The sequence below is a fragment of the Microchirus variegatus genome (assembly GCF_963457635.1).
Source record: "Microchirus variegatus genome assembly, chromosome: 2".
Classification (NCBI taxonomy): Eukaryota; Metazoa; Chordata; class Actinopteri; order Pleuronectiformes; family Soleidae; genus Microchirus; species Microchirus variegatus.
The window spans coordinates 44,241,368-44,262,819 of NC_139803.1; the positions used below are offsets into that span (position 1 = coordinate 44,241,368).

General features: G+C 39.7%; 2 protein-coding genes across 2 annotated transcripts in view; both read right to left on the minus strand.

Annotated features, from left to right (window-relative positions):
- Nucleotides 1–7,150: 7,150 nt before the first annotated feature.
- On the minus strand, nucleotides 7,151–10,868 carry cnpy3 (canopy FGF signaling regulator 3). Its single transcript, XM_083910718.1, has 6 exons — nucleotides 10,615–10,868; nucleotides 9,983–10,109; nucleotides 9,168–9,264; nucleotides 8,947–9,069; nucleotides 8,693–8,810; nucleotides 7,151–7,510 (listed from the first exon to the last, which is right to left on the minus strand). Exons 1-6 carry the CDS (start codon nucleotides 10,724–10,726, stop codon nucleotides 7,215–7,217), a joined length of 873 nt encoding a protein of 290 aa, XP_083766844.1. The 5' UTR covers nucleotides 10,727–10,868; the 3' UTR covers nucleotides 7,151–7,214.
- A 7,171-nt stretch (nucleotides 10,869–18,039) lies between these two features.
- The window catches only part of trpc5a (transient receptor potential cation channel, subfamily C, member 5a), a gene marked incomplete at both ends in the record, with an annotated part of 22,398 nt that continues 18,985 nt past the window's right edge, over nucleotides 18,040–21,452 (minus strand). The window contains 2 exons of the mRNA XM_083904051.1: nucleotides 18,040–19,035; nucleotides 20,066–20,155. Of these exons, the coding sequence (XP_083760177.1) occupies nucleotides 18,040–19,035; nucleotides 20,066–20,155 (1,086 nt within the window). The remainder of the gene's footprint in view (nucleotides 19,036–20,065; nucleotides 20,156–21,452) is intronic.

Sequence of the window (21,452 nt, forward strand, 5' to 3'; positions counted from 1 at the left end):
AACTCAATGTTTTGGACCTGAAACGCAATATTCATGATGTATATGACCTAAAACACGATGTTTACGATATGAAACGCAATATTTCAGATGTTTTACGACCTTAAACGCGATGTTTATGATGTTCACGACCTAAAACTCGATGTTTACAATGTTCTTACGACCTAAAACGCAATATTTACGACCTAAAACTTAATGTTTTTCGACTTAAAATGATATATTTCCAACGTTTCCGACCTACAACACAATATTTACGATGTTTCCGATCTAAAAACGCGATGTTTATGATCTAAAATGCAATATTTACAATGTTTACATCAGTGAAGTTTGAAGATGAACGAGCAGAGAACGTTATTCACGCCCTAAAACTCTATGTTTACAACCTAAAACTAGATATTTACGACCTTAAACGCGATGTTTATGATGTTTACGACCTAAAACTCGATGTTTACAATGTTCTTACGACCTAAAACGCAATATTTACGACCTAAAATTTAATGTTTTTCGACTTAAAATGCAATATTTCCAACGTTTCCGACCTACAACACAATATTTATGATGTTTCCGATCTAAAAGCGCGATGTTAATGATCTAAAATGCAATATTTACGATGTTTACATCAGTGAAGTTTGAAGATGAACGAGCAGAGAACGTTATTCACGCCCTAAAACTCTATGTTTACAACCTAAAACTAGATGTTTACGACCTGAAACGCAATATTTTACGATGTTTATGACCTAAAGCGCGATGTTTGTGACCTAAAACTCAAAGTTTGCGACCTACAACGCAATATTTACGATGTTTACAAGCTCAAATGCAATGCTTACGACCTACAACGCAATATTGACAATGTTTACAAGCTAAAATGCGATGTTTACGACCTAAAATGCGATGTTTGTGACCTAAAACTCAATGTTTGCAACCTACAACGCAATATTTACAATGTTTACAAGCTAAAATGCGATATTTACGACCTTAAGCGCAATATTTACGACCTAATATGCGATGTTTACGACCTAAAACGTGATGTTTGTGACCTAAAACTCAATGTTTGCAACCTAAAACGCAATATATACGATCTTTACGAGCTAAAACGCGATGTTTACGAGCTAAAATGTGAGGGTTACGACCTAAAACGCAATATTTTCTATGTTTTCAGAAGTTTTGAGAAGAACGAGCAGAAAACCTGTTTGACCTCCTGACCTTTTCTGTTCAGACCGGTGTTTTACATCCGTCATCCATTTCCCTTTCTTTGTCGCAGGTTAAATAAGAGTCGCGGTGTTGTGCCGTGAACCTGGACTCGACCTCAAACACTCCATCATTCTCCAGGAAAAAAAAGGAGAAGAGAAGAATAAAAACAACAGGAGAAGAAGGAAAAAACAGGGGAAAACGAAACAAACAGTTAATTTATTTATTCAGAGGAGACGCGCGGCATCGATTCATCTTCGTTCTCCTCACAGCGGTTTGTTCAGAGAAGGTCAGAACCTGGAAAATAGGCTACACACACACACACACATGCACACATGCACGCACACACACACACACACACACCCTTCACCTGCCTCACGACACCGAGAAGCCGCCGCACAACTGGGACACGGACAGAAATACACCGGCACGCGCTCGCTGTGCCTCCACGCCACGTTTGTCGTCCTCTGGGGGAAAAGCAGAGGAGCGCGACGAGGTGACATTTGGTTTGTTTTTGAGTTAGTGAGTGTTTACACACACACACACACACACACACACACACACACACACACACACACACACACACACACACACACACACACACACACACACACACACACACGATCAGCTGAGCAGAACAAACACGACTGGTCAGACTAAATTTAGATATTAAATAGATTTTTATCCAGTGATTTTTGCGGTGAAATGACTAAAATCAGTTCATTTTCCCCTCACACCAAAGTCCATAGAGTAAACCAGTGATTTTAGCTCACAGGGAAAACAGGAGCTGCTGGTCCTCTGCTGCCTCGTGTGGTCACTTTGTGTCACTGAGTTAAGTCTAAAGTAAATATTTCAAATGCCGAATTCATGCAAATCAGTCATAGTAAGTTAGTGATGGAGGCAGCAGTGGATCAACAACTCCTGTGAACTCCTGTGTGCTGTGATGTTAAAATCACTGGTTTACTCTATGGACTTTGGTGTGGGAGAGTGAGTGACTTTGGTGTGGGAGAGTACTGAAAAACAGATTTTAGCCACTTAAAAGACTAATCTAGAATAAAAAATATACGTCAGTTTAAGTCTACTTCTCTTAAGAACATGTTCACATCTTTATTTTCACTGTTCACAGTTTGTAAACCACTCACTCTCCCACACCAAAGTCACTCACTCTCCCACACCAAAGTCACTCACTCTCCCACACCAAAGTCACTCACTCTCACACACCAAAGTCACTCACTCTCCCACACCAAAGTCCATAGAGAAAACCAGTGATTTTAACATCACAGCACACATGACTGATTTTGTCAATTCCTTCGATCAGATTAACTTCAGTGACACAAAGTGACCACACGAGGCAGCAGTAGACCAGTAGCTCCTGTGTCTCCTGTGAGCTAAAATCACTGATTTTCTCTATGGACTTTGGTGTGGGAACGTGACACTTAATTTCATATAGAGATCACTTAAATCAAATACTAACATATATTAATTCAACAGTCTCAATCTGATTATTTGATTTGATTGTATGTTCCAACAATTATAGTCTATATAATCAGATTATTTCAGGGTCACAATCAGAGTATTTAGATTAGTTTACCAGGTGAAAACAGATCACTGACGCAGGTAAAAATCAGATCACTTCCGCGGACGCAATCGGGCACTTTTCATATTTATTCAGTGGTTTTAATCTAATTAGTATAGAGTGTAATGTAATCTGATTACTAAAATGATTCAGTTTGAATGATTTCTTTGTTTTATGGAGCAAAGAAATCAGAAAATATTAACATTTAAGAAGCTGAAAAATGACAGAAACTTAATTTAAATAATTAAAAAACACTATTACCCAAACAGTAGTAGTTGTATTAGTTTACTCAGATAATTCATTGAGTCATCAATTAATTATGCATTAATCGCTGCAGCTCTAACCTCTTTTATTCCAACTGTGTTTTATTAAACAAAACAAGAGGAAGATGAAGAGCAGGAGACGACACTAAAGGGACGTCATATAAATGTGTGTGTGTGTGTGTGTGTGTGTGTGTGTGTGTGTGTGTGTGTGTGTGTGTGTACACAGTTATTGTCCCTGTACATTCCATTTCCAGCCTCCAGTGTCCAAATAAACTGTCAACCCCGGAATGGCTGATAAACTCTGTGTGTGTGTGTGTGTGTGTTTGTGTGTGTGTGTGTGTGTGTGTGTGTGTGTGTGTGTGTGTGTGTGTGTGTGTGTGTGTGTGTGTGTGTGACAATATTTGTCTTGTGTTATTGAAGCTCTGAGTCCACACCGTCTTCTATAAACACACAGCTGTGAAATATTCTACAAATAAACACATCACACACACAAATTACATATTTTATAGATGAATAAATGCCACACGAACACACACACACACACACACACCTGTCATCACACACACACACACACACACACACTGGTGTCTCAGTTCAAGCATGAAACTAATGAAACTGGTGAATTTGGATGATGAAATATTCTCTTTTCTCACACACACTCTCTCTCACACACACACACACACACACACACCATTTCATTTCGTCTCAGATTAAGTGAACTCGTCCACTCATCACTTCTTCACTACAAGGTGACACAGACGCTGCTGTTTACTGCAGTGCAGGGTGACACCTACAGTCTGAATGAGGTACTACACTGTATTGTACAGCATCAGTGATCGCAGACTGTTTTCTGCTATTTTCAATACAACAAATATAATGAGAAATCTGTTACAAACCAAATATTTTATATCATCTTATTATTATTTTTTTAAATAAATGTTCCTTAAATGTAAATATTTTCTGCTTTCTTTGCTCCGTAAAACAAAGAGATCATTCAAACTGACTCATTTCCAGGTTTGACAAACACTGATCAATATTTTTCTACATTTTATGATATTTTACGAACCAAATAACTAATCAGGGAAAAAAAAATTGTCAACAAAAACATGAAGACGAATCATCAGATAATGAAATTAGCAACGTTTTTCGGTATTCTGGTACTTCGTCTAAAATAATTCAGATATTGTGGAGCTGTTTTATTATAGAAAATAATATATAATATAATAATGAATTTTAAAAAAAAGTTTTGACCAAAACGTCACACCATAGCAGAGGGAATAGGGAATTTCTCCATATAACAATATACAATAACATTTTGATTTATGGGTAAAAACAACAACAGATATTTGAGTGAGTCATTTTCATGTTTGATCTATGTTTTCTGACTTTTTATGGACCAAACGATTACTTAATTATCTATAATATATATGATAATAATTATCAACAGATAAATCATCTACAAGGCAGGAAATAATGTTAATACTGTGTCTGTGAAGCTAGCTTAGTGCACAAAGGACGGATATAAACATTAATGTGATGTTCAAGTCACAGAATAATGACAGTAAAGAAGCTAAAATCAAGATACAACAACAACAACAACAACTTTAAACACCACAACAGACAACAACTTTCATCGTCAGTCAACTTCTTAGTCACTTGTAGTCATTTCAAAACAAGATCAACAAAAACACCAAATCCAGAGATTCACAGGCCACAAACGACATTGAAATTTTAATACCTTAATTAAATTATAACAAAATAAAGCACTGAGAGCAAACTACCTGAAGACGCTTTTCTGAAAACACTAATAATCACCACCAAAAACGACTAAATTCATCGTCGAGTCAAGAAAATTAGCACAAAAACACGAACAATTCATATTTAAAAATGCCAGAAATAACAATATTGTGCATTGGAGCTCATAAACACACTAATATTCAAATATACAATCGAAATTATTCATCAAATCACTCATAAAAACACAAAAATAGGAGAGAAATCTGTTTACCTGTGTCCAGTCAGAGCGACGTCATCACAGGTGTCCGCCATCTTAGAAAAACAACTTCCGTTCGTGTCCGTGACCGCAGCGTAGAAAAAACACCTGCGTCATCATCTAATGCGCACATTTAAACGAGTTTAAAAATAAAAATATTCCAAACAATAATCCGTAGAGTTCGCTGCGTCACTTCGGTGCTCTTTCCTTCCGACAACGCCATGTTGTTGTTGTTGTTGTTGTTGTTGTACAGTGTCCTGAACGTTAGCTTCGTTAACTAGCAACAACTTTCCAGTTTCCCTCCAAAACGACACAGCTGGGCTGGGGGGTGAAGGCGCCATGAATCATGGGTAATTTGTCACCTGTGACCCCGTCGACAGGCCCCGCCCCTAACAAGCACTTACCACGCCCATTAACGGCTGTTTTTTTGTTGTTGTTTTTCTTTATAAACTTGACTGTTGTTTTCAACGATTGAAAGAATTTGAGGCGAAAACGAGCAAAAGTAGAAGTTTTATTTTAAAATAATAAATGTATTGAAATAAAATGAAATTTAAATGTTTTACCAAAATTCAGAGAAATTTAAATGGTTAAAAATTTACCTCAGAATTTAGTTTTTAAGTGTAAAAATGTCATTATTGCACTGATTGTTAAATAATATTCATTCAATATTATGAACGTTTAAAGTCGACCGTTGTCAGAGTAGGAGCTCTGCCTCCCTCTGGTGGCCAAAGTGGTGCATTACACCCACATATTAAATGAACTGCAGAGGAAAACGCTGCTAAAATACTTTTAATTCCATAATTCTTCACGTGTTTTGATCGTGTCAGTTGATAAAGAAGCTTGTGATTGAAACATGAATTGAGAATTTTCTTATTTTAAACCTATTTATTGATTATTGATCCACATGAATGTCTGTAATTGTTGAAAAAAAGAAACTCCACTGAAACACAGACTGCTTTAATTCAAATTAACAGTAAAAAAAAAAAGTTTTATTTTTATTTTCAGCCACACACACACACACACACACACACACACACACACACACACACACACACACACACACACACACACACACACACACACACACACACACACACACACACACACACACGTCTCAAATAGCAGCATTTGAACAGCAAATACAGACCAATTAAATAAACTTATAACATAAAATTATCAACTCAAAGTAACAACACAAAATACTGACGTAGGAAATAAAACTCACGTATTTACTCAGAAAAAGGTGAATTTTCTGATACAAAACTGTGTCAGAGATGAAATATTTGACTTAAAAAAACTAAAACACACGTACGTTTACCTAAGAAAGAAAGAAAAGGTTCAGCGCTGAAAACTTTAACAGACGGTGAAGAAAAATGTTGATTTTCTGATGAACAAATAGGGGAAAATATTGTTTGCAACTTGACTCTAAAAACAAAGATACGTTTAATTAACATCAACGTTTGTGTATGTTTTCATCTCATAACCCTGTATTATTTTAAAGTTTTAACGAGCGACGGAAACTATCGTTAAAAAATGGAACGGTTGAGGTTTTTTGAAGTTTGAAACTGATTAAAAGTGAATTTTAGCCTCTTAGCCTAAAAAAACTCAGCTCCTAAAACCTACACCAGTTTAAATCTACGACATTTTAACAATGTTTTCTGCATCTTTATCTTACTGTTAGAACTGGAAACTGAAGTTTGTAAACCACTCACTCTCTCACACCAAAGCCCATAGAGAAAACCAGTGATTTTAGCTCACAGGGACACAGGAGCTGCTGGTCCTCTGCTGCCTCGTGTGGTCACTTTGTGTCACTGAGTTAAATCTAAATCAACAACTCCTGTGAACTCCTGTGTGCTGTGATGTTAAAATCACTGGTTTTCTCTGTGGGCTTTGGTGTGGGAGAGTGAGTGGTTTACAAACTTCAGTTTACAGCTGTTTTAACAGTGAAGATAAAGACGTGAACGTGTGACGTAGATGTCGTAAAAGCACCTCATACGCAAACTTTACCGTTAAAAAAATGCAATTAAAGGTAAGGTTTTCATTTAAAGGAGATAAAAACTCTTAACCACTGAGTTGAACGTTGACGTTTACAGACAAAGTGTGAAAGTAAAGAACCGTCGTCGTTGTGTGTGTGAATGAACGAGTGAATGATGTAACAGTGCAACAGGAAGTGTCTCAGATCAGCTGATCGATGATGTCACAGCTCCGTCTTGTGTCCAGACAGAGGAACCTGAGGCTGGATCTGCTCCTCAGAAAACTCTGCTCCTCCTCCTCCTCCGTCCTCCTCCTCCTCCTCCACCGGAGCTTTGCTCTTCTTCTTCTTCTTCTTCACCACCTTCTCTTTCTTCTTCTTCTTCTTCTCTGCCTCTGAGCCGTCGTCTCCTCCGCTCTTCTCTTTCTTCCCTACCTTCTTCTTCTTCTTCTTCTTCTTGTCCTCTGCGATGGCGGCGTGGTCTCCCTTCTTCCTGTGCGACGTCTCCTCTTTCAGACAGTCTGAGGACGAGGAAGAAGAAGAAGAAGAACGGCGGTCACATGACCGCTCAGGCGTGAACAGGAAGAAGACGGTCGCTTAGCAACAGAAACGTGTGGTCGTCCAGGTGTGAACCAATCAGGAGAAGAACTTTGACGTCTGTGTTTACAAGGTTTATTCACACTAAAACACAGGTTTTCTAAATAAAAGTCTCCGCTTCCCGTTTGTCCACGCTAAAAACAACCTTACAGTTTTCAAAATAAAAGTGTAATTTACTGTTTATTCACACTAAAACACAGGTTTTCTAAATAAAAGTCTCCGCTTCCTGTTCGTCCACACTAAAACATACATTTTTCAAAATAAAAGTGAAATTTACTATTTATTCACACTAAAACACAGGTTTTCTAAATAAAAGTCTCCGCTTCCTGTTCGTCCACACTAAAACATACATTTTTCAAAATAAAAGTGTAATTTACTATTTATTCACACTAAAACACAGGTTTTCTAAATAAAAGTCTCCGCTTCCTGTTCGTCCACACTAAAACATACATTTTTCAAAATAAAAGTGTAATTTACTATTTATTCACACTAAAACACAGGTTTTCTAAATAAAAGTCTCCGCTTCCTGTTCGTCCACACTAAAACATACATTTTTCAAAATAAAAGTGTAATTTACTATTTATTCACACTAAAACACAGGTTTTCAAAATAAAAGTCTCAGCGTCCTGTTTGTCCACAGTAAAACTCAAGTTTTCAATATAAAAGTCTCCGCTTCCTGTCTGTCCACACTAAAACATACAGTTTTCAAAATAAAAGTCTAATTTACTGTTCATCTACACTGAAACAAAGGTTTTCTAAATAAAAGTCTCAGCTTCCCGTTCGTCTACACTAAAATATACATTTTTCAAAATAAAAGTCTAATTTGTTGTTTATCCACACTAAAACACAGGTTTTCTAAATAAAAGTCTCAGCTTCCTGTTCGTCCACACTAAAAACAACCCTACAGTTTTCAAAATAAAAGCCCCAGCTTCCTGTCCGTCCACACTAAAACACAAGTTTTCAAAATAAAAGCCTCAGCTTCCCGTTTGTCCACACTAAAACACAACGCCGCATCTAAATAAAAGTATGTCGACACTAAAACAAAACATTTAATTTCATTCATGCATGTGTGTGTGTGTGTGTGTGTGTGTGTGTGTGTGTGTTACCTGCGTCTTTCCCTTTAAGAACGTGTTTCTCACACAGATACGTGGTCAGGTCTTCCTCTTGGTTTCCTTTGTACCAGTCCTCAATCACGTCCTCATACTGCTCCACCAACACATCACACTAACACACACAACAAACACACACACATTTAAAAATGGACCAAAAAACCTTTAAATATGATCATTCTGACATTTAAAAAATAAACACGTTAATCTGTGTTTTGGGTGCGACGGACAGGAAGTGTGTACGCACACACCTGCTTCTTGAGGTCGGCGACCTCGGCCGAAGTCTCGTTCCACAGCTCGTAGGGAATGTCCATCACTACGTTCACACCTTTGTTCACCAGACCGTGAAGAGTCGAGAAGGTCTCTGACATTCCCTGCACACACAAGACGACAACACAACCAGGTCAGGAGGGACAACACACACACACACACACACAGACACGCTCACACACACACACACACACACACTGACCTTAGCAAAGCGGTTGCTGCCTCTCCTCTCCTTGTGTAGGTTATATTCCAACAGCCTCTGACAGACGTTCTCCACGACCTCGATGAACCTGAGGTCACTGCAGAGACAGAGAGGCGTTCAGGGACATTTAACTCTCACCTCACTGAGCTCATGCTGCGTTTAAGGTCACCGGGAGATTTTAAAACAAACGACGCGACATGTGAAACCAAATAAAACGAGCATAAAACCACGACAGTGACTGATTTGCTCGTCACACCTGGTGCCTACGTTACCCACAATGCAACTCAACATCTCAGTCCAGTTAGAGACACGCACAAGGACACTTATAGCTAAGATTACAAACTTTAGAAATGCAACTTTATATCATTCAAAAAGATGGCAAAAAAAAACTACCACAGGAAGTGAAACTGAACAACTTCCTGTCCCCTGCTCTCTGTGTTTCTGAATTTTTTCGGTAAATTCGTAAAATAAAAGTACCAGCTTCCTGTTCGTCCACACTAAAAAGAACCCTACAGTTTTCAAAATAAAAGTCTACTTTACTGTTTATCGACATTAAAATACAGGTTTTCTAAATAAAAGTGTCAGCTTCCTGTTCGTCCACAGTAAAACTCAAGTTTTCAAAATAAAAGCCTCTGTTTCCTGTACATCCACCCTAAAACACAAGTTGTATGTTTCTCTCTATTTTTCCACATTAAAACACAAACAACTTCCACAGGAAGTGAAGCTGAACAACTTCCTGTCCCCTGCTCTCTGTGTTTCTGAATTTTTGGTAAAATCGTAAATAAACTGAGACAAAAACAAACAAACAAACTTACGACTTGACGTATTTGATGGGTGGCGCCCCCTTGCTGTCAATGAAGCGATAGTTCGTGTCGATGACAGCTTTGGTTTTTCCCGTCTCGTCAAACGCAGATTTCATCTCGATGCTGACGAACTTACAGACTGAAGACAGAGAGGAAATAGGTTTCATCGCAACGTGTCGCACACTTACGAACTTTGCCGTCATAAATCGCAAAACAGTATAATTATACTTAAATATGGTTTTATTTTGATCCTAAAATGTAAACAAACTTAAGTTCATAATTATTAACGTTATCGATAAAAATAGAAGTGTTACGCTAATGCTAGCGTCAATCTTACGTCACAAAAAAGTAACGATACAAAAACGTTTAGCTGAAAAAAAACTGTCAGTCTATTTAAGATCGTAATAATAAACAATGAAATCGTGAATACTAGGAAACACGTAACGTAACGCCCCCTTGTGGCACTTCAAGATAAATCACCATGACTGTATGTTGTCGCCTGATTGAGACAGAATTGTCAAGACTACGATATTTTCTCCATTCACGGTTATCGCGATAATGAAAATCACCACAATAAACACAAATGTGGGCGATTTTAATCGTGATTTACTTCGTGTGTGTACGTGAGCGCGCGTGTGTGTTACCTTCGCATTTGTTGGGCAGATGAACCCAGTCATCGTCGCCTCCTCCCGCCGCAGCCGCTGCTCCCGCACACGAAATTACGCACAAAAACGTGGCGTACAGAGTTAACGTCATGTTTTTTCTCTTCGCTGAGATTCTCGTGTTCACTCTAACTGCGTGTCTGTGTTTTTAAAACCCTGCGAACGAACGATATTTCCATGTTTTCACATCCTCTTTTTCTTCTTCGTCCTCCTCCGCTGTTGATGCTGCCGTTTCCTTCAGCTTCCACTTCCGCTTTGACCGCGACGCACGGACCAATCAGAGCGAGAGAAGTGGCAGCGGGCTGGACCAATGAGAGGAGGAGGAGCAACAAAGATGAAAAAACGGAGTGAAGATGTATCACTCTGATACAAAGAGTTTATGTTCTTCTTTATTTGAATTAAACGTAATAAATAAACAGTATATATATGATTTATTCACTGTTTTCCTATCTTCGTTATTGAAAATAATGCAAATAAACAGATTATTATTACCAACTTTACAAATATTATACATTTTTGTGAATAATAATAATAAATTCTGCATAATCTGTAAATTGTTTGTTATGTTTGTTTTATTGAACTCATTCTTATTTATTAGGGACCGTCAACCTGTTAGAGGGACGACAGAGGGAAAATAAGCCCTTATACAAACATATATATTTACATGTTAAATTTAAATAATTAAATATGACAACATTATTTTCACTGAATACATAAATATATTTTCCTGCTGAACAAAGAAAACAAACACGTCTCAAACCCCTGGGACTTTTTCTTCTTCTTCTTCTTCTTCTTCTTCGTGGGTTTTATTGATGTGCTGACGGAGCAACATCTGTCACATGACCATCAATAATCAATAGAGTCATTGATCCAGGACCTGGAGACATTAAAGTCTTTGTCTCTCTGTGGACACACACACACACACACACACACACACACACACACACACACACACACACACACACACACACACACTCTAAATGACTGTAAAAGTTTTATATAAAACTAATAAAAACAGATGATAAATAAAAGCAGCATGAAATGACTGTGGTTTGTATGTTTCCGTGGTGACCAGCAGAGGGCGCCATCCACACACTGACAACACTGACATTCATGGTGTTATGTAACATGATCTGTTTATCTTTAATATTTCAGTATATAACAGAGGTCAAAGGTCACAGATTATATATTAATGTGTTTGTTTATTGACGTGTCATCATTTCACATGTGTTTAATGTTTAATGTAACGTTACGTCATGACACAGTTTAACTGTTTAAATGTTGCCATAGCAACAAAACATGGATTCATTTTTCGTCTATTTTATAAAACCTTGTTGTTAAACTGCGAACACGAGCCAGCGTGGGCGGGGCTTACGATGCATTCACGTTCAGGTCAAACAGAGACGGATGTTTGTGCGTGAACGACGTCGGCGTAAAGTTCGCAGGATTCTTTCGGCGAACGAAACCGATTTTTATTCAAACGTGAAAAATAGACGTGTTTTTTTTGGGTTTCTACAAAACGCCGTCGTCACGATATCCTCCGCTCTCTGCCACGCTGTTAGCGACATCAGGTGACATGAGTGTGTGTGTTTTCAAGCTTTTCAAAAGAACAAATGAACAAGTTTATTTTTTAACAGAGCCCTCGCTCGCCCGCTGTGTGGGCTGCACATAGAAACCAGCTTTCATCTCTCTCTCTCTCTCCATCATCCACCAACTCAGTGTCAAGCTCTGCTATGAGACACTCTGATGTGTGTGTGTGTGTGTGTGTGTGTGTGTGTGTGTGTGTGTGTGTGTGTGTGGTGTGTGTGGTGTGTGTGTGTTTGTGTGTGTGTGTGTGTGTGTGTGTGTGAGGACAAACATGTCAACATTCCTACAAAATACTTTGCGTTAGCATCGAGAAAACGGAACAACGACAAGGAAAGAAAATCGCAAGTCAAATCTCAAACATCGCAAACCCATAATGATGATGTTTTTACAACGGATAATTACGATCATTTCAATCAACGTAGAATGCAGATTAAGCCCCGCCCATGTCGGCTAATGTAGCTACACCTGTACGACATTTTTCGCGGTTGATGTCCTTTTTTTTAAAAAAAGTACAAAATAAATGGAAGGTAAAAACTTTGTTAGCATCGAGAAAACGGGAAAAACGAGAATTGAAGAAAATCGCAAGTCAAATCTCAAACATCGCAAACCTAAGAGGAAAAACTGGTAATGATGATGTTTTACAACGGATAATTACGATCATTCCAATCAACATGAATGCAGATTAAGCCCCGCCCATGTCGGCTTATGTAGCTACACCTGTACGACATTTTTCGCGGTTGATGTCCTTTTTTTTTTTTAAAGTACAAAATAAATGGAAGGAAAAAACTTTGTTAGCATCGAGAAAACGGGAAAAACGAGAATTGAAGAAAATCGCAAGTCAAATCTCAAACATCGCAAACCTAAGAGGGAAAACTCGTAATGTTGATGTTTTAACAACGGATAATTACGATCATTCCAATCAATGTAGAATGCAGATTAAGCACCGCCCATGTTGGCTAATGTAGCTACACCTGTACAACATTTTGACAATTGATGTTAATATTTTTTTTTTTTAATTACAAAACAAGTAGAAGGAAAAAACTTTGTTAGCATCAAGAAAACGGAGAAATGACAATTGAATAAAATCACAAGTCAAATCTCAAACATCGCAAAACTATAAAGGGCCTTTTTCCCAAAATAACTTTTACACATTTGTCAAACGTAAAAATAAAACTTTTATTTATATTTTCTACGTTAAGAATATTTTTATTCTGATGCTAAAAAAAGTAACATAATAAATACACAAATAAACTTTGACTTTTCTCTGAAGCTAACTCTCATTATGAGACTCTGCTTCAGGTCACATGACTCGCATGACTCCGCCTCCTCCTCCACAGACAGGAAACCACACAATAAACAGTCGTACAATGTTTTTTTTCTAAGGATGCCTTTATTAAAGAGTCGACAACGTGCGCGAGCGTCCGCTTCTAGAAAAATAACACAGTCATTCGTTCATTCGTGGAAATTTAAAAACAAACAAAAACAAAAAAAACTGCGATCTATTTTTTTTTTTTTTAATTCTTAAAGCTCAAAATCTCTTTAGAAGAGAACCTGAAGGACATAAGTGTGTGTGTGTGTGTGTGTGTGTGTGTGTGTGTGTGTGTGTGTGTGTGTGGGTGGGTGTGTGTGCGTGTGTGCGTGTGAGCAGCTCCGTCAAATCTTCTTTGCCCTTTTTTCTTAAAAAAAACATTCACCGGATTTTTTATGGGATTTACACAAAAAAATTTGCCATATTTTCAAACGTGACACAAAATATCGCGACGGAAAGAAAACTCGTAAAAGGCGCGAACTCCCTGCCATTCGCAAAAACGGATTATTTTACTTTGAGTGAAAAAAAATTGCAAATTATTGACGCAAAGAGACGACAACAATCAAAATACTTTGTGTTAGCATCGAGAAGACGGAACAACGACAATGAAAGAAAATCGCGAGTCAAATCTCAAAAATCGCAAACCTAGATTTTTTTGATGGGATTTACACACAAAAAATTCCATATTTTCAAACACGACGCGACGGAAAGAAAACTTGCGGGAAAAAAATTGCGAATTATCGCAACGACATAGCAGCTAATTAGCAGTGAGAGCGTCCCCGTACTGATTGTCGTGTTGCCTTTAACTCCTCCCCCCCATGTGACCTCATCAATTGCGACAAAAGGTGTAAACGGACGCATAGCGACGACAACGATGGCGAGATTAACGAGATTAACCTGACGTTTAAATCTTTAAATCTAAATCAATAATCAATGAACGGCTGAACGTGATTTCATGCTGGATCAATAACACACACACACACACACAGTTCTTTTTCTCCCTCTCTTTTTTTGGAGCTACTCGATCGCCCGCAGCCTCGGCCCACGGTTGTCACGGCGATTGACGAGGCGTGTGATTGATTACCAGGAACACACAGGACGGCTGCCATGGCAACCAACACCATCCCCCCCCACCCCACCACCACCCTCTGGTTCATCTGCAGTTACATTTAAAGGCTTCTAAATGACTCTAACGACCACTAGAGGTCACTGTCACGCATTAGATTCACGTGGGAAAACTAACTTTTTCTAAATAATCGGACATTTTTCCTGCGGTGAGTTTCTGCGATGGATGGAAAAGTGTTTCCATGGTTACAGCGAGACAGAGACGGACTGAGTTTAGTTTAAATAAATAAAAAAAAGGACAAAAAATATTTGGCCTGAAGCTTAGTGTGTGTGTGTGTGTGTGTTCTTGTACTTGCAGCATACTGAGGACCAGTGAGGGTTTTTAACCAACAAAGTGAGGTCATTTTTACGGAGTGAGGACATTTTGGCACATTGTTTTCATTGAAATCACTTCCTTAGGTCGTAAACATGCTATACTTATACTTACGCTAAACTTTTGTCAAAAAAACAAAACAAATTTTGGACCAAAGATTTTGGGTAAATTTTTTTATTAAAATTTTGGACAAATTTTTTTTGTCCAATTTTGGGCCAAATTTTTTTTGTCAAATTCTGTGCACATTTTTTTTGTCAAATTTTGGACAATTTTTTTTGTCAAATTTGGGCCAATTTTTTTTTGTCAAATTTGGGACCAAACATTTTTTGTCAAAGATTTTTTCAAATTTTGGACGACATAGTATTGAATGACGTTTCTGTCAAATTTTCGACCAAAAATGTTGGGTCAAATTTTTTTTTAATTTTGAACGACATAGTATAGTATGACGTTTTTGTCAAATTTTGGAAAAAAATTTTTTTGTCAAATTTTGGAAAAAAAATGTTTTGTCAAATTTTGGACAAATTGTTTTTGTCAAATTTGGACCAAATTTTTTTTGTCAAAATTTGGACCAAATTTTTTTTGTCAAAGATTTTTTTAAATTTTGGACGACATAGTATTGAATGACGTTTCTGTCAAATTTTGGACCAAACATTTTTGGTAAAATAATTTTTTTTAAATTTTGGTTGACAGTATAACTTCATAGTATAACTGACATAGTATAACTAAAAAAATCGAAACAGTTTTCCAGCCCTTTTTGCTCTGGGGCTCCACCTACAGACATGTTATGGTACTGCAACCAGTAGTTCTATATAGATGTCATTCATGAAGTAGATATTTGTAATTGTGTTGATTTATAAAGTGGAAATGCTGGTCCTCACTTTGTCAGCAAGTACAAGAATGTGTGTGTGTGTGTGTGTGTGTGTGTCAGACATGCATAATTCCTCTGCTGACAGTCAGTGGTTTATGAACCAGAGTAAAAAGACTCAGCAGCCTCAGCTCATGCCGACCTTTAGAAGAAGAAGAAGAAGAAAAAGTGAAATTCATGATGAAATTATGGTGAAATCTCCCTTTAAAAACTCCATCCTTTCCTCCTTTCCTCCATCCTTCCTTCCTTCCTTTCCTTCTGTCCATCGTTCACCTGCTCAACAAAGAATAATAACCATAAATAAATAAATAAATCACCATATATTTAGATTCATCAGGTTAAAGTGTTACGTAGTTAAGGAAGAGCTGAGCGAGAAGCCGGATTATCACGGGCAACTCAAAGAGAAGCAAACACAGTCATTAGAAACCAGGATTATTATTATTATTATTATTATTATTATTATTACTATCATTATTATATCTGTTATTAGGTAAAAGAAAAGTTCCGTGGCCCTTATTGATGCAGAGAGAGAGAGAGAGAGAGGGCGAGCGAGGTCATCTAATCCAGGGACGTAATCCGTGATATTCCAGAGTTAGATGTCAACAAGTATTCCAGAGAGTCGTCGTAATCCGCTCGTAATTCCACAGATTTTTAATTCCATCACAGTTTGTTTCACGTTAAAGGGATTAAAACAGTCGTCGTTCAGAGTGTGTGTGTGTGGGCGCGCGTGTGAGTGGGTGTGTGTGTGAGTGCGTGTGTGTGTCCGAGAGGAAAAAAAAGGTGAACTGTCCTTTAAAATCCTGCATCTTTGTTCCTCTGTGTGGAAACAAAATGGCCGACGTTCATAAAGACCTTTTTTTTTTTTCTTGTCGTGACCCGGTCGCTGCGGCGACGGCTGCGTGGACACGCGACCCTCTGCTGACCTCGTCATTAAGAACAAAAAAACGAACCCTGAGCCGCCGTGAAAACGTCCTCCCACGGTGAACATGCTACGCTAATGTGTTTTTCACAATAAAAGCTTCCTTTGTTCGCCTCGGAGAGGCAAAAAAAACATAATAAAAGAATAGAAACTGATGTGTGTTAGCGGTGTCGTGGGTTTGCTAACATTGATTTAGTTATTTATTAAGTGACGGCATCAAATTAGTTTTACCACGCTAGGCTAACATGTTAGCTCAGACGTGAGCCACTCTGTTGTTGCCTCTTTACCTGTGTAGCTGTTTTGCTTACATTGTTTATTTAGCAAGAACACTATTTTTGTCCTCGTTGACATGTGGGTGTCACATTATGCTACGTAGCTGCTTCGCTAAAAGTGTCAATTTAGTAAGGATTATTTTCGTGGGAGACATCGTCTCCCACGGTGAACACGTGAGCGAGTGAATGCTACGCTAATGTGTTTTTCACAATAAAAGCTTTCTTTAAACATAAACATAATAAAAGAATAGACACTGATGTGTGTTAGCAGTGTCGTGGGTTAGCTAACGTTGGTTTAATTACTTACGTTGTTATTTAAGTGACAGCGTCAAATTAGCTTCATCACACTAGGCTAACATGTTAGCTCAGACGTGAGCTACTCTGTTGTTGCCTCTTTGCCTGTGTAGCTGCTTCGCTAAAAGTGTTAATTTAGCAAGGATTATTATTTGTTAAAGAATCTAATTTATCTTGCTAGCTAGCTGTTAACTTGGCAGGGCTTACTTTTGTGGCTCAAACATTACAGTGCCAGCTAGCTATGTAGCTGCTACTGACATTGTTTGTTTAGCAAGAATACTTTAAAAAAAGAATATGTTAATATGTGTTAGCTCAACAGAAATGTAGCTTTGTAGCCCTGTAGCTAACATATTATTGTGTGTGTAGCTTTTTTGCTGTCTTGTCTCGTATGGCATTGAAGAATGCAACATTTGCCATGTTAGCTAGCATGTTAGCTCAGCAGGAGTTAGTCCACTCAGTAGTGATTTAGTGCTATGCTAACTGGCTAACAAAGCATGTTCTTTTTTTTTGCTGTGAATCTGCATAAAAAAACGGTTGTTGACAAAAATCAAAGTCTTTATGAACGTCTGCTGACGACGCTCGCTCTCGTCTCGGGAAAACGCGGCATTCCAGGATTCCAGGTGCGAGGACCGGACTCTCCCTCCTCTCAACTCTCTCTCCATCTCACTCGTTTTCGTCCGTTTTGCAAACAAAGAAAAAACGATTTGCTTTTTCCCTCTCCCCCTATAGCTGAGTGGTGACCGAGTCCTCTATGACCTCACAGCTGTCCTCGATGACATCATCGCACGGCCCCACCCACCCGCCCATCACCATCAGCCCTCGCCGTCCTCCTCTGCCGTCCACGCCGCCGTGGCCCGATCCGCCCTGGAAAACGTCCTCGCTGGAGTCCAGGAGGCGGGAGCTGGACTCGGACATGTTGGAAGCACAGTGCAGGGATTGGCAGGGACAGGGAGGTGGGAGGGGCAGCGTCAGCAGCGAATCGCGGCCGTTCGTTCTCCGCGGCGAGAACGAGGGGTCGATGACGACGGAGCGTCCCACCACGTCCAGGTGAGTCTCGCTCCTCGTCACGTCACTGAGTCCAAAGTCAGAGCGGCTGTGGCTGCCCAGGGGGCGGAGCAACCCGTCTGAGATGGTGTAAGAGGGCGGGGCCTGCAGAGGGATGGGCATGGGCGGGGCTTTGCGCTTGGAGCGGGAGAACAGGTAGGAGAGGCGTCTGAAGGAGTCTGTTTTTGTCCCGGGAGACGAGAAGCGCTGAAGGCGACTCCGCGTACGAGCGAGCGACGACGACAGCGAGGACGAGAGAGACGAGGACGACGGCGGGAAGTGGGCGGAGGAGGACGGAGGGACGCCGCCCGTCTTCAGCCCGTTGCTCTTTGGTTTCCCGTCCTCGTCCTCGTCCTCCTCCCCCCACCTGAGGCCCTCCTCCAGCTCCGCCTCCTCGCCGTCTATCCGGGTCATCCCAGAGACCGAGCGCACCAGAGCAGAGACGCCCAGCGTGGGCGTTGGCCCCGAGTCGTCCTCCAGCGGCGTCATGAAGGTCACGCCCCTTGACCTCTGGCCCCCGAGTCCACCGCTGTCGCCTGATTCGCTGTCGTCCTGTGAGGCGCCGTCGTCCTTCGCCGTCTCGCTGGAGGACGAGTAATGTCTGCGGGGAGGACGACGGTTACCGAGGAGATCGAGGACCTCGTAACGGAAACTGGAGATGTCCTGTTTCAACTCCTGGGGGGGGGGGGGGGCGTTAAGCCAGGTTAGCATTCAGAGCTAATACATGCTAACAACAGCACTTTTTGCAACAACAAAAAACGAAGCTGTGCATTACTTCCTGTCTGTTGGCTAACTTCCTGTCTGCTGCTCCTGTCAGCATGCTGATTTGTGGACTCAAATTTAGCCTTCCTAGCTAACAACATGTTTAGCAGATATAAACCAGATGCTATCATCCAATCTAAGATGCTACCTGCACTGTTGTCTTCTGGCTAACTGTTGGCTGACTCCCTGTCCAATGCTCCTGTTAGCTAAAATATTTACTGACTCAAATTTAGCCTTCCCAGGTAACACATGCTAAAAACAAATTTTTTTGCAAAGATAAACCAGATGCTATCATCCAATCTAAGATGCTACCTGCACTGTTGTCTTTTAGCTAACTGTTGGCTAAATCCGTGTCCAATGCTCCTGTTAGCTAAAATATTTGCTAACTCAAAATGAGCCTTCCCAGCTAACACATGCTAACAACAACATTTTTTGCAAAGATAAACCAGATGCTATCATGCAATCGAAGATGCTACCTGCACTGTTGTCTTTTAGCTAACTGTTGGCTAAATCCGTGTCCATTGCTCCTGTTAGCTAAAATATGTGCTTACTCATAATTAGCCTTCCAAGCTAACACAGGCTAACAACAACAACAACAAGATGTTTAGCAAAGATAAACCAGATGATATCATCCAATCTAAGATGCTACCTGCACTGTTGTCTTTTAGCTAACTGTTGGCTAAATCTGTGTCCAATGCTCCTGTTAGCTAAAAGATGTGCTGACTGACTGAAAATTAGCCTTTTAAGCTAATATATGCTAACAACAGAGCTTTTTGTTGAAAAGAAGAAGAAGAAGATGCTGTCTGCGATGTTTGCTACCACGGCTAACTTCCTGTTAGCATTCAGACTCATCTCAATCCAAATATTGAACATTTAAACGTTTATTGACGTATTTTTTTCCCGACATAAACGACAGCAGCTTCGTCTTCTTCTGCTTTCGTACCTTAAAGTTTTCCTCCGTCAGTCCCTCGTCCGTCTTAGCGCTGCGTATCATGGCCGCCACGTAGCGCTTCACCAGGCTCCGGATCACTTCCTGTAGAGGACGAAAAAAAAGACGGTCACCGTGGTAACGCAACATAACTTTATCACTCGCATTTATTCAAATGTGAGAAAAACAAAGTGGCTCATGAAAGAGTTTGAGTCGAGTGAATAAATAAATAAATGAATAAGTGAATGTTGACTGTGATGATTCACTTGGCCTCAGAATCCAAACCAAGTGATGAATTTAAAAATGTGTCGCTAAAGAATCGGCCAATGAGACGCAGCGAGCAGCAGTTGGTTCTCGGTGGGCGACGAAATCCTCCCACGGTCGACTCGACACGTCTGCGTCTGCCAAACAGGACGAGTTCAGACGAGCTGTCACTCACACACACACACACACACACACACACACACACACACACAAACACACACACACACACACACACACACCGTCTCTCTCTTAAAGACACGGACTCGTCTTCGCGACAAAAACAAATGGACATCGAAGCGAAACGATCGCCGCTGCCAAATAAAAGTCGCTGGCGTTGACGGCGTTTGAGTTCGACGCCAGCGATGATTTACTGTTTACTGCAGCAACAGAATAATAATAATAAGAAGAAGAACCACGGAGGACGTTAAAGACGATCTGCAGCAGCCAGAGAAGATAAAACAAAGTCTTTGATTCTTCTGTCGTCAACAGTCAACTTTAAATGTCCGATATTATGTTAAATCAATGTTTGAATCGTTTAAATCAATTTATCTGAGTGAACAAAGATGTTTCACTCAAGTTTTTGTGGTGATAACAGGAGATAAAAGACGCCATGTTGACTTCCGCACACATTGGGACGTCACAATGGGCTAAATTCCTGGTCACGTAAAAAAAAATATTATACGTAATAGCTTAACTTATACCTACATAACATTTTATATTATACGTTAGCTATTAGCAACTTAAATTCCTGGAATTGTTGTCTCGCGACGCTCCGCTTTGTCTGTAAAACACGCCAGAGTGCTAGTTGTTGGCTAACTCCCTGTCCAATGCTCCTGTTAGCTAACAGCTTTGCTGACTCAAAATTAGCCTTCCAATCTACCACATGCTAACAACAACAACAACAACATGTTTAGCAAAGATAAACCAGATGCTATCAACTAATCTACGATGCTACCTGCACTGTTGTCTTTTAGCTAACTGTTGGCTAACTCCCTGTCCAATGCTCCTGTTAGCTAAACGATTTGCTCACTCAAAATTAGCCTTCCAAGCTAAAACACGCCATGTTGACTTCGACTAGCATGTTAGCACCACTGTAATCCTGGAAACTGTATTTGAGGTTACCACGGAAACAACAAGT

Coding starts and splice junctions, on each gene's coding strand:
- cnpy3 (XM_083910718.1), bottom strand. CDS start 10,726: ATGACGTTAACTCTGTACGCCACGTTTTTGTGCGTAATTTCGTGTGCG. Junction 9,265..9,982: donor CCCATCAAATACGTCAAGTC/GTAAGTTTGTTT, acceptor CTGTCTCTGCAG/TGACCTCAGGTTCATCGAGG. Junction 8,811..8,946: donor TCGCCGACCTCAAGAAGCAG/GTGTGTGCGTAC, acceptor TGTGTGTGTTAG/TGTGATGTGTTGGTGGAGCA.